Source organism: Rhinichthys klamathensis, unplaced genomic scaffold (assembly GCF_029890125.1).
Source record: "Rhinichthys klamathensis goyatoka isolate OS25496 unplaced genomic scaffold, OSU_Roscu_1.1 h1tg000225l_1, whole genome shotgun sequence".
NCBI lineage: Eukaryota > Metazoa > Chordata > Actinopteri > Cypriniformes > Leuciscidae > Rhinichthys > Rhinichthys klamathensis.
The window spans coordinates 98,612-112,297 of NW_026606749.1; the positions used below are offsets into that span (position 1 = coordinate 98,612).

Below are 13,686 nucleotides of genomic sequence, written 5' to 3' on the forward strand. Positions count from 1 at the left end.
TCAAAGCTGGACGTAACCGGCGACTTGGGTAACTTTGAACTGGGCGGACCCAGTGGCTTGGGTAACTTTGAACTGGGCGGACCCAGTGGCTTGGGTAACTCGGAACTGGGCGGACCCAGTGGCTTGGGTAACTCGGAACTGGGCGGACCCAGTGGCTTGGGTAACTCGGAACTGGGCGGACCCAGTGGCTTGGGTAACTCGGAACTGGGCGGACCCAGTGGCTTGGGTAACTCGGAACTTACAGTGCTTGGCAGGCTCGGTGCTCACAGCCCCTGATTGGGCGGTCACTACATTCTCAGACCCCGAGTCAGTGGGCAAAAACTTCACGGTTGCTGGCAAGGCGGCCATTAACTCCACGGTTTCTGCTTCGACGGGCGCTAAGTAAAGCGCAGGCTCATCTATTCTCACGTGGGTTGTGGGCTTGACAGGATTAGCGTGAAGTGCGGGCTTGTTGGGTCTGGTGCGAGGCACGGCCTGGACAAGACTGATGTGACGAGCGGACTCTGCAGGACTGATGAGATGCATTGGCTCGGCAGGGCAGACGACTTATGCTGGCTCGGCTGGGCAGACGACGGGCGCAGGCTCGGCTGGGCAGACAAGATGAGCGGATTTAGCTGGGCCGATTGGATGTGGAGCATACCTGAGAGCTCCCCGGACTGACATCAAAGGGGGGTCGAACAATTTGGACGCCAGATCAGCACTGTTTGAAACCAGCTTACGTGCTCTGGGCCAGGTGATCCCCGCGACTGGTCCAGGACGGATACTGAACTCCTGCTCGGTGGGTTTGACTGGGCTGATTAGTTGAACAGGCTTGACTGGGTTGAGGACAGTACATTCAGGGAAAAAACTATCCCAGCAGACGGATATAGCCTCCCTCCAGTCCAGACCCAAGACGTCAGGAAGCTGCCGCGGATCGACGTATTCGGCCCCGATCCTGTAGCAGGCCTTAATCGTCTCATCGCTCAGGTCACAGTCCTTGGCCAAAGAACAAAATTTAACAGTAAAATCAAAAAGATCGCGGCTTTCCTGGGCCAGCGCCGAGATCTGTTCCCAACACATCCTGGAAGGGGAATCGGTTAAAGCTGGGACTGAACTGGAACTTGCTCGAGTGTGTGGCCGGGTGTTCTGTCACAATAACCACGGGGACCAGAATATTAATCAACAGGCTTTATTTATACACAGAGCAAATCCAGGGCAGAAGAATAAACGTAGAAAACTCAGAAGATTGCAGACACATTAAACTTGAACTCAAGCACGAATTCCTAAATGCTCTCATAGACAGTCCTATGATATCACTCAGATGAGCATGGGATGTTCTCACTGACAGTCCTCGGGATATCACTCACAGATGCACAGGGAATTCTCATACAGACAGTCCTTGAATTAACACTCACGGATGCACGGGGAATTCTCATACAGACAGTTCTTGAATTAACACTCACGGATGCACGGGGAATTCTCATACAGACAGTCCTTGAATTAACACTCACGGATGCACGGGGAATTCTCATACAGACAGTCCTTGAATTAACACTCACTTCTGTCACGCAGTCGATCCAGTATTCACGTTCATAGAAGACTCTTGAATAAACAATCACGTACTGTAAGAACATAGAAATCACCTCGAGCGTAGAGACGTAGAAACACTCCGAGGCACACTATCACACGGATAGCCAACACGGGAATATCCCCGTTAGAAATGACGATCTCTCACTTAGACACTGGAGTTACCCCGAGTGAGGGAACACAAAGCCACTCGCCGATAACCTCTGGAGCCAGTGTTTCAGAACACAGTAGTAGCACGTGGAAACAGAAACATGAAGTAACATATAATACCCGGCAGTGAGACAATGGGAGTGAGGAGGTTATAAAGGATCAGCATAGCGAGATCATGAGGTGAAAGGGAACAGCTGCGGTGATGAGGAAAGTGAGTGCAGGTGCGGGGATCCAGGGGGAATGCTGGGAAATGTAGTGTGGGACAGGACCAGGGAAAACCGTGACAACTATGAAGTAATTGTGCCCTCAGTTAAAATAAGTACAGTCCATCGTGGACGAGACTCGGGAGGAATTCTGGTGCTGTACAGGGAGGATCTGGCCAAACACATTACTACTATTACAGTTGGAAAATTTCATTGCTGGTTAAAACTAAACCAAATTGGCATTTCAGACACGTATCTCTGTCTACTTCCCCCAGCGGAATCCCCTTACCACGACGAGGAATATCTCAACAACATCCACACAGAAATCAGCCATTTCCAGGCACAGGGAAACGTGCTGCTGTGTGGAGACCTTAACCTTAACACCCCTTTTTTTGAATATACATGAAAATGCACATTTCGAACTTAAATGGTTGTAATTCAAGAATGCTTTGGAATATAGATGTAAGATTGGTCTTGTTTTAAAAAAGACATTTGGCAGATTTTTGTAGAAGTGAAATAAATTAAGAAAGTGAAACAGAAAAAAGTTATAGAAGTTTGAGTTTATGAAAATGTACAATGTAAAAAAATTAATTATTCATATTTTATATAAAATATATATTTTCAAAACCTGGGCTACTCTAAAACTGCAGAAAAATCTAAGCCAAAAATCTGAACAAGTTGTGTTTAAAAGTTTAGGTTGATGAGCTTTCAGTAAGATTTTGTTTGGGCGCAGTACCAAACTTTTTCACTAGAGGTCACAACCAGACTCCATTACTGCCCATATAAGGGCGCCTCTATTTCCATATGTGTTTTGAGTGATCTGAACCATTATTTCCACAATTTTCATACAATTTATGAAGTAGACATCCTATTCAGAAGTAGTATGGGAAGTTTGGCAGATTTTTATATGAATTCAACCACTAATAAACATACAAAGAACACGCATGTGCGTTATAGCTCGCTGCCACATCACTAAATGGTAAATTTATTATTTTTTTCTTTATATTTAAAACATTCTAGATCCAAATAACCTGGCAAATTACAGACCCATCTCAAATCTTCCATTCATGTCAAAAATATTAGAAAAAGTTGTGTCCGCTCAACTCGGCTCTTTCTTGCAAGAAAACGACATCTATGAAAAGTTTCAGTCTGGATTCAGGCCACATCATAGCACTGAAACTGCGCTTGTTAGAATCACAAATGATTTACTTTTAGCTTCGGACCAAGGCTGTATCTCAGTACTAGTTTTACTTGATCTTAGTGCTGCGTTCGATACTATAGATCACACAATACTCTTAGATCGACTACAAAATTACACTGGTGTTCAAGGACAAGCATTAAGCTGGTTCAGGTCATATACTTATCTGACCGCTACCATTTCGTCTACTTAAATGGAGAAAAATCGATCATAACTTCGGCAAACTATGGAGTGCCGCAGGGATCTGTGTTAGGCCCTTTATTATTCTCAATATATATGCTGCCACTTGGTAATATTCTAAGGAAACATGGAATTAGTTTCCATTGTTATGCCGATGACACTCAAATATATATTTCATCACGGCCAGATGAATATGCTAAAGTATCCAAATTGACAGATTGTGTTATAGATATAAAAGATTGGATGACGCGTAATTTTCTTTTATTAAATCCAGACAAGACAGAGGTAATACTTATCGGTTCTAAACACCGTCCACAAAACCTTTTACAGCACGACTTTAACATATTAGGATGCCCTGTTACTTTATCCGCTACAGTAAAAGACCTGGGTGTTACATTAGACTGCAACCTGTCTTTTGAAAAGCATATTTCATATGTTACAAAAACAGCCTTTTTCCACCTTAGAAACATTGCTAAGCTTCAATAAACAAGCTACAGTTAGTCCAAAATGCAGCCGCTAGAGTTCTTACTAGATCAAGAAAATATGATCATATAACACCGATTCTATCATCACTTCATTGGTTACCTATAAAGTTCCGTATTAATTACAAGGTATTGCTCTTGACTTATAAAGCTCTAAATGGTTTATCTCCAGTCTATTTAACGGATCTTCTATCGCCCTATAATCCATCGCGCTCTTTAAGATCACTCAATTCGAGGCTTCTGGTCATTCCTAGGATATCAAAATCCACCAAAGGAGGGAGAGCATTTTCACATTTAGCTCCGAAGCTCTGGAATAGCCTTCCTGGTATTGTTCGTTGCTCAAACTCGTTCTCCCAGTTTAAAACTAAACTAAAGAAGCATCTATTTAGCCAGGCATTCATATACATTTTTGATCTTACAGTTACTGTACATTCGGCCTCTACTTCATAAACGCCAGAGAAGAACTGGCCCCGACTGAGCCTGGGTTCTCCCAAGGTTTTTTTCTCTCCATTGGGTCATCTGATGGAGTTTTAGGACACCATCAGGTCACTTGATGGAGTTTTTCGTTTCCTTGCCACTGTTGCCTTTGGCTTGCTTAGTTGGGGATATTCAAATTAAATGACCCACCATACCATTGATCAGCTCTACCAAACTTGGATGTCTTTTTCCAGTAATAAACAAACACTGTTAAGTTGTTTTGATTGATACTGTGAATCAGCTTTGATACAATCTGTATTGTGAAAAGCGCTATATAAATATATTTGACTTGACTTGACCACCTCCAGAGCGAAATCCACTAATATGGGATTTTATGTATGTTTAATAAGGGTGGAAAAGAACAAGGAATAACTTTATTTTTATGAAACAATGGAATCACCCAGTTGCATAAACTCCCACTCATACAAGTCTGGAGAATCATGACTGTTAACGAAGAGGGAGGGATTATCATTAATTTGGCAAAATCTGTAGACTACAAAAAAGACCAAAGGGCAGCATCTCAACAGTGTGACTAGCTGTTGAACAATGGCAGGAAGTTGGTATGCTGTTCAGTGTCTGGCACTTTGTGTTTGGTTCGGTGCTTTCTGTCATGCTGTTCCAAAGTGGAGTAATCTTCCTCAGAATCCTCAAACTCTGATGTTCCAGCAAACTGACCAGCGGTTTCAACAACCAGTTCAACAGCAAGCTAGTCAACAGTTTTCTCCGCAGTTTCCTCAGTCAGTTCAACAGCAAGCTAGTCAACAGTTTCCTCAGCAGTTTCCTCAGTCAGTTCAACAGCAAGCTAGTCAACGGTTTCCTCAGCTAGTTCAACAAGCTAGTCAACCGTTTCCTCAGTCAGTTCAACAGCAAGGTAGTCAACAGTTTCCTCAGCAGTTTCAGCCTAAGCAGCCAGTGGCACAGGCAGAGCCCCTTGACAAATGTACTGTCGCTGATTATGAGCAGATCCAATGTGGACCACCTGGTATCAGTGGTGCTGAGTGTGCAGCTATCAACTGCTGCTTTAACGGACAGCAGTGTTACTATGGGAAGGCAGGTAAGAGTGTTGAGTCAATGTAAAGGTGTTCATGTTAAACTGATCTTCAGCAATAACTTGCTCTTGTACCTTGTTTCAGTGACTGTCCAGTGTATAAGAGATGGTCAGTTTGTGGTAGTGGTGGCTAGAGATGTTACGCTGCCTCGATTGAGCCTGGATTCAGTCCGTCTCCTGGGTGGAAATGATCCAGCTTGCAGTCCTGTGGAATCCACACCTTTCTTTGCTATATATCAGTTCCCTGTCACTGCATGTGGCACAAGCATGATGGTGAGTAGCTGCTTGTGGTTTTGTTCTGCAAGGCTTGGAATGGACTGGATGCCAACGGTTACTATTTGCAGGAGGACAGTGGATATGTGGTGTATGAAAACAGAATGACCTCCTCGTATGAAGTGGGTATGGGACCACTTGGTTCCATCACAAGGGACAGCCATTTTGAGTAAGTGATGCATGCTTTATCATAAATGTTAATCCTGGACAAATGCTACAAGCTCACTGTTTGTTGTCCAGGCTTCTCTTCCAGTGTAGGTACTCTGGTACTTCTGTGGAAGCTCTGGTTGTGGAGGTCAACACTGTTCCTCCACCTCCACCAGTAGCTGCTCCTGGACCCCTCAGAGTGGAGCTTAGACTGGCAAATGGTCAATGTGTCACCAAAGGCTGTGCAGAAGGTAAGTGTTTGTCCCAAGTATGCCTAAAGCCTTTCTTAAACTCCAGTTTTCAGCAGTTTCAAGTTAAACACTGTATTCTTCCTCAGGGGATGAGGTGTACACGTCCTACTACAGTGATGCTGATTATCCGGTCACAAAAGTCTTGCGGGAACCTGTGTATGTTGAGGTGCACATTTTGGAGAGGACTGACCCCAACATTGTCTTGATGCTGGGACATTGCTGGGCGACATCAACCCCTAGTCCACTCAGTCTACCCCAGTGGGACCTTCTGGTTGATGGGTGAGTAAGGCCAGTCTTTATCCATCTAGTGTGCAGTAAGGTGTTTCTGACTGCCTCTTTGCCTTTCAGATGCCCTTACCAAGATGATCGTTACCTGACCACATTGGTTCCAGTGGCTGGATCATCTGGGCTTCAGTTCCCAACCCACTACAAGCGCTTTGTTGTGAAGATGTTCACATTTGTAGATCCAGCATCACTGGCTCCTCTGCAGGAAACGGTACAGTACCCAGTGTGTCAGTTTTCAACTGTCTCTTGGTTCCTAATGCCAGCTTTGGTTCTCGTCTCAGGTCTTCATCCATTGCAGTACAGAGGTGTGCCATCCCTCTTCTGGCTCTTGTCAGCAAAGTTGCTCCAGGCAAAGTCAGTGCTTCCTGTTATTTAAACTGTTTAATTTAGCTTGTGTTTTAAAAGTTGTGGGAGTGTTAAATTGTTTGTTTTCTTGCACTTTTTAGGAAGGGACGTTCGTTTAAACGCTACCACTTCTGGCCAAACTGTGGTTTCTAGTGGAGAAGTGAGACTGATTCTATGAGTATTTAATAAATGATATTAAACCTTAACCTTGTCTGACCACATTTTGTGCAACGCTACCAACATGACGTTCTTGTTTTACTTGGTATGTTGAGGACAGTTGTAACTTCTACAAATCTCCCTTCCATTGTCTTAGGGGAAAAACCTCTATGGGAGGCAGGTGGATCACCTGTCAATTTGTTCTCATTGGTTCTTGCCAAAGCTCAAATGTGCTGCGTAACACTAGAACCCCTTTCACACAGTGTTGATCCTGGGAAATTGCCATACAATTGCTAGAGTGCCTTCTGTGTGAACACAAACATTTCCTGGGATTGATGCAGGAATCAGTCCCGGAACGCGCCTTGTGTGAACAAAAGCAAGGACCAATGGTGTAAAGGGTGTGTCGTAGTGATGACGCTGAGATAATTCGTCAGCTTAGTGGAACGGTATGCAATATGCTAGTTTATGGTCGAATCAGAATAAAAAAAAAAAGCATGAGCTTTGTTTCTTGAGAGAAATCGCAGATAAGCAAACTTAGACGCTGTGGAGATATTACACGTCACATCCTGATGTCACGTGTCTTTGCTGGGATGTGTGAACGCACTCACAAATTCCGGAAGATCACTGGCAGTGTGAATGAACCAAAAACAAATGATCCCGGGATACATTATCCGTATATTTTCCGGAATCTCTGTGTGAAAGGGGCTTAGAATGAATCTCACTGGTTCTTGCTGAAGCTCAAATGTGCTGCATAATACATGAGAATGAACCTTATTCGTTTTTGCTGAAGCTCTGGTTTTTGTTAAAGCTCACACATGCTGTGTAACACGAGAATGAACCTCATTGGTTCTTTTGGATACTCAAAAAGTGCTGCATTACACAAGAATGAACATCACTGGTTCTCGAGGAAGCTCAAATGTGCTGCGTAAAACCAGTGTATTGCTTTCTTGAACCACAATTGGTTCGATTGATTAGAATTTTTGAAAAAGCCAAGTTTCTCCTAATACCGTTTGACTAGTAACCAAAAATCCAAATCACAGTCTCTACTGCACCAATTTAATTGATATTAATACTAGTGTAGAACATTGCATAGAAACTGTCTATTTCTCGTTTACTGAGATCAAATAATAAATCTACCGCGGGATCAAGAAAAAATCTAATTGTTATTAAAACAAAAAATCTCGCTATTAGTGAACAAAAACAATTTCTAAAGCTAGGTCTTCTAAACATTAGATCGCTCACACCTAAGGCGGTTATTGTAAATGAAATGGTCACAGATAATAATTTCGATGTTCTGTGCCTTACTGAAACCTGGCTTAAACCAAATGATTATTTCGGTCTAAATGAGTCTACTCCGCCAGGATACTGTTATAAGCATGAGCCCCATCTGATCGGTCGTGACGGCGGTGTTGCAACAATCTACAGAGATATCCTTAATGTCACTCAGAAAACTCGTCATAGGTTTAATTCATTTGAAGTACTTGTGCTAAATGTTACGCTCTTAGATGTAAGAAAAAAATCCCTATTATCTCTAGCATTGGCTACCATATATAGACCTCCAGGGCCTTACACCCCGATTTCCTAAAAGAGTTTGCAGACTTTTTATCAGATCTATTGGTCAACGTCGATAAAGCATTAATTGTTGGAGATTTTAACATACACGTAGATAATTCAAATGACGCGTTAGGGGCTGCGTTCACAGATTTAATAAACTCCTTCGGGGTCAAGCAAAACTTCACCGGACCCAACTCATCGTCTTAATCATACACTCGATTTAATTATATCATATGGAACCGATCCAACCAATATAGATATCATTCCACAAAGTGATGATGTCACGGACCATCACATGGTAACTTGCATATTACGTACTGCTGTAATATGTCATGCTGCGCCATGTTATCGACCAGGTAGAACAATTCTTCCATCCACCATGAATCATTTCTCAAATAGCTTATCTGATCTGACTCAGCTGCTGCCTGAACCCAAACAAACAGATGAACTAGATGAATTAACTAGCACTATGAGCTCCATTCTCTCTAGAACATTGGATATTGTTGCACCCATTAGATTAAAAAAGGTCAGAGAAAAAAGTATAGCACCATGGTACAATAATACTACGTATGTTTTAAAGAGAGAAACCCGTAATTTAGAGCGTAAATGGAAAAAAACTAATTTAGAGGTCTTTAGAATCGCGTGGAAAGACAGTATGTCACGTTATAAAAAGGCCCTTAAAACGGCCAGGGCTGAGCACCTCAGCAAACTAATAGAAAACAACCGAAATAATCCAAGGTTTTTATTTAATACCGTGGCTAGACTAACAAATAAACAGACGTCGTCTGAACAAAATACCTCGTTACAGTTTAGTAGTAATGATTTCATGAACTTCTTCACTGATTGAAAGCATCAGAATCACAATCGTAAACGCTCAATCTTTGCTCGCGCCTTATAATTCAGCCGCAATTATCACCCCGCAAGAACAATTACAATGCTTTACAACCATAGAACAAAAAGAGTTAAATAAACTTATCACTTCATCTAAAACAACAACATGTTTATTAGATCCTATACCAACTAAACTATTGAAAGAAGTGTTACCTAGTAGAAGAGCCTCTTCTCAATATTATTAACTCATCTTAATCTTTAGGTCATGTTCCAAGAACGTTCAAGCTGGCAGTTATAAAACCTCTTATTAAGAAACCACAATTAGATCCAAATAACCTAGCAAATTACAGACCCATCTCAAATCTTCCATTCATGTCAAAAATATTAGAAAAAGTTGTGTCCGCTCAACTCGGCTCTTTCTTGCAAGAAAACGACATCTATGAAAAGTTTCAGTCTGGATTCAGGCCACATCTGGCCACGTCAGACCTTTTTTTCTAAAATAATTGAATGAATGCTATCTTTTGAACTTTTTGCATGAAAACAAACTGAGGTTTCTACCATTTTTTCATGATTTTTCATGTTCATTGCTATTTCAAAATAAAGGTCTGAACACGCCTTAGGAGTATGAAAATATTCTTGTAGCAAATTGATAAATTATGGCTCCTCTGTAATTTATTTTGAAAATCAGTGGAAACCAAATATGGAAACTAGAGATTGTAAGCTTTCAAATGATATATAGTCTGTCAATATTACTTAAGGGTTTAACTAAGATATTATTGTTTTAAAAATATTATGGCAAACGTCCCACCTGCCGGGTTGGGGACCTAGTAACATTGCCGTGTTCAGACCCGGAACGCGTGCTGTGTGAACAAAAGCCAGAACCAATGCCGTATAAGGGGTGTGTCGTAGTGATGATTCACGAGCCTTTGCAATGGCGTAGTTATCGTGCGACTCAGTTACTCTAGAAGAAAGTTTGTGTTCGTCATCGATACAAGAAAGAACAAAAAAAAATGTCTGCAAACTGGACTGAAGTAGAGACCCGTCACATCCAACGTCACGCGTCTTTCCGGAACATACACGGGTTGTGTCTGAACGCGCTCTCTGATTCCGCCAAATCACTGGCAGTGTGAATGAAGCAAAATCAAACGAACCCGGGTCAAATCCCGGGTCACTTTATCCGTGTATTTTCCGGAATCTCTGTGTGAAATAGGCTTGTGTGAATGCAAACACGACCCGGGATTGATGCCGGGATCGATGCCGGGTTGGGGACCTAGTAACATTGCCGTGTTCAGACCCGGAACGCGCGCTGTGTGAACAAAAGCCAGGACCAATGCCGTATAAGGGGTGTATCGTAGTGATGATTCACGAGCCTTTGCAATAACGTAGTTATCGTGCGACTCAGTTACTCTACCATCATTGAGCTTAGAATTATAAGGTTCTATCTCCGTTTAGGGTAGTTCTGAGATATTGAGCATCAAAGTTTTTATATCCCAGCTGGCAAAACTGATATGTAGTATAATCTAATATTATAGCTCAACAAGACCATCACCCTACTGGTACTTTGAGGATAGAATATCAAAATCCTGGCACATTTGGAAATGGGATTTTTTAAGATGGTCCAAATGGAGATAGAACCTTATAATTCTGAGAGCTCTGATTCTGTTTGGAATTATAAGGTTCTATCTCCACTTTTACAAATAAAACCCCACATTTCAAAGAATAAATTTGGATTTATTATTGATTTTAATCAATTTGTATATTTATAATACAAGCACACAGCGTGTAGTATATAATATAATATATGGACATGGAAAAATTACAGCTAAACAAAAAATATTTTCTTCACAATACTACACCCCACTCCTCTGTACTGTAAAAACATTTAGGAAGCATCTTACATACATTAAAAACGGTTAATTTAGTAGATTAAAACATATACAATATTGTGTAACATAATGAAAGTTATGTTGAACAAAAATCAACAAAAAGGCCTGTTCTGGTTCTGAAAAAAAGTTCTGTTCTGAACTTTTCAGAATCAGGTTCTGTTCTGTTAGAAAGAAAGGTTAGAAAGAAAGAAAGAAAGAAAGAAAGAAAGAAAGAAAGAAAGAAAGAAAGAAAGAAAGAAAGAAAGAAAGAAAGAAAGAAAGAAAGAAAGAAAGAAAGATAGATAGATAGATAGATAGATAGATAGATAGATAGATAGATAGATAGATAGATAGATAGATAGATAGATAGAAAAAAGAAAGAAAGAAAATTTAGAAAGACAGAAAGAAAGATTAGTTAGAATGAAAGATAGATAGGTTAGAAAGAAAGAAAGATTAGGTAGAAAGAAAGAAAGAAAGAAAGAAAGAAAGAAAGAAAGAAAGAAAGAAAGAAAGAAAGAAAGAAAGAAAGAAAGAAAAGAAAAATAAGTTAGAAAGAAAAAAGAAAAAAAGAAAGATTAGTTAGAAAGGAAAGAAAGATAGATTGGTTAGAAAGAAAAAAAGAAAGAAAGAAAGAAAGAAAGAAAGAAAGAAAGAAAGAAAGAAAGAAAGAAAGAAAGATAGAAAGAAAGAAAGAAAGAAAGAAAGAAAGAAAGAAAGAAAGAAAGAAAGAAAGAAAGAAAGAAAGATTAGTTGGAAAGAAAGAAAGAAAGAAAGAAAGAAAGAAAGAAAGAAAGAAAGAAAGAAAGAAAGAAAGAAAGAAAGAAAGATTAGTTAGTTAGAAAGAAAGACAAGAAAGAAAGATTAGTTAGAAAGAAAGATTAGAAAGAAAGAAAAGAAAGAAATATTAGAAAGAAAGAAAGAAAGAAAGATAGAAATTTAAAAAAGAAAGAAAGAATGATTAGTTAGAAAGAAAGAAAGATTAGTTAGAAAGAAAGAAAAAAGAAAGAAAGAAATTTAAAAAAGAAAGAAAGAAAATTTAGAAAGACAGAAAGAAAGATTAGTTAGATTGAAAGATAGATAGGTTAGAAAGAAAGAAAAGTTAGAAAGAGAGAGAAAGAAAAACAGATTATATATATATATATATATATAATCCCAACTCGGTTTATGTTTTGTGAGATGGATCCTTTTTATTTTATTAATAACTACTAACAAAATTTTTTTTTTACAAAAATTAATAAACACCTAATGGATCAGATTATGTCAAAAACTCAATTTCGACCAAAAGTGGAGATAGAACCTTATAATTCTAAGCTTACGAACTACATTCCAAAAGAGGAAAAATGGTGACTGTCAGGGTTCTGCCCTGGCAGCTTTGTCTGTGTTGTCTTTGTTTCATGTCTCTATGTTTGTGTTGTGCTTGAACATATGGTTTTGTTTGTGTTGGCCATGTGCTCCTCTGTTCCTGCCTCCTTGTTTCCCTGTACCACGCCCTCTTGTCTAGTTGAGTCCTCGTTTGTCTGAGTGTTGTCACCTGTTCCTCGTGTTCTCTGCTCCCTTGTTTCAGTCCTCGTTTACGTGAGTGTTCACCTGTTCCTTGTCTGTTTTGGAGGAAGCCTGGTGCTGTGCCTGAGATCCCTGAGTGCCTTGCAGGAGTACTTGGAAGTTCCTGTCTGGCTACTGCTAGTATTCTCAGGTCTCATTCTGCTCTGCCATTACCTCCAGCTTCCAGTCATCTTGCTAGTTACAAGTGCTGCTCGGCTAGTTACTACGGCTGTCATTGTGTCTCATCCCTGCCTTTTGTCTGGACTGTTCACCTCTCCCACCACATCCTGTCATCTGTCTACTGTTTATCAAACCTGTTAACACTCGTTCTGCATTTTGAGTCATCCTTCATAGACCCGTGACAGACTCAAAACATTAAGAAAACAACTTAGAAAATGATCAACTTGAAACATAAAGAACCAAACAACACTGACATAAGAACTGAATACTTTTCTAAACTAAAAATATACAAAGACACAATTAGAGTGAAAAAGCAACACCATCTGACCAAATGTATACAAGAATTAGAAGATTCAATAAACAAAATCAGTTCTGGGATATGTGGAATAATCTGAGCACAACAAGACCTATACCAATACAAGATGGAGAAATTTGGACAGCATTTTGAAAACTTATATAAAGAAATCCCGCCAAAACAACTCAATGACAATTATAATCTGATCAAACAAAATCTACGAACTTATGAAGAGACAATTGTAAAGCCTGGCTCGATCGGCCCAAAGTCCGGCATCCGATCCGCGGGTAAAGGTCTCTGTGTGTTACTGTCTTTTCTCATGTATTTTTGATTAAATGCAATACATTTCTCATATTCTCTCGTTATTTCATCTGACTCCATAAATGAAAAGGTTTTTAATGATATCTGTGCATCACCAAATATAAGCGAATGTTTGAAAATTCCTTTTAACTCTAATGAAATAATGTCAAAGTCAGTTAGAATAATCAAAATGTAACAATTCATTATGTCAGGTAAATGTATAATCAGTTCAAAGATACTCGATACAAAACATCAAATGTTCTGGAATAAAGAGAAGACAAACCCGACATTAAAGGAATGCATGAAGCTGAGAGACTCGGCCTCTCTCAGCCTCACGGGCTCATCTGAAGTACAGAAA

General features: G+C 40.1%; 1 protein-coding gene across 1 annotated transcript; it reads left to right on the plus strand.

The window, feature by feature from the left end:
• The first annotated feature begins 4,790 nt into the window (after positions 1–4,790).
• On the plus strand, positions 4,791–6,811 carry LOC130099236 (zona pellucida sperm-binding protein 4-like). Its single transcript, XM_056264841.1, has 8 exons — positions 4,791–5,310; positions 5,390–5,577; positions 5,649–5,746; positions 5,818–5,975; positions 6,062–6,254; positions 6,324–6,471; positions 6,542–6,614; positions 6,707–6,811. The coding sequence occupies exons 1-8, from the start codon at positions 4,803–4,805 to the stop codon at positions 6,781–6,783; spliced, it is 1,443 nt and encodes a 480-aa protein (XP_056120816.1). The 5' UTR covers positions 4,791–4,802; the 3' UTR covers positions 6,784–6,811.
• Positions 6,812–13,686: the final 6,875 nt, after the last annotated feature.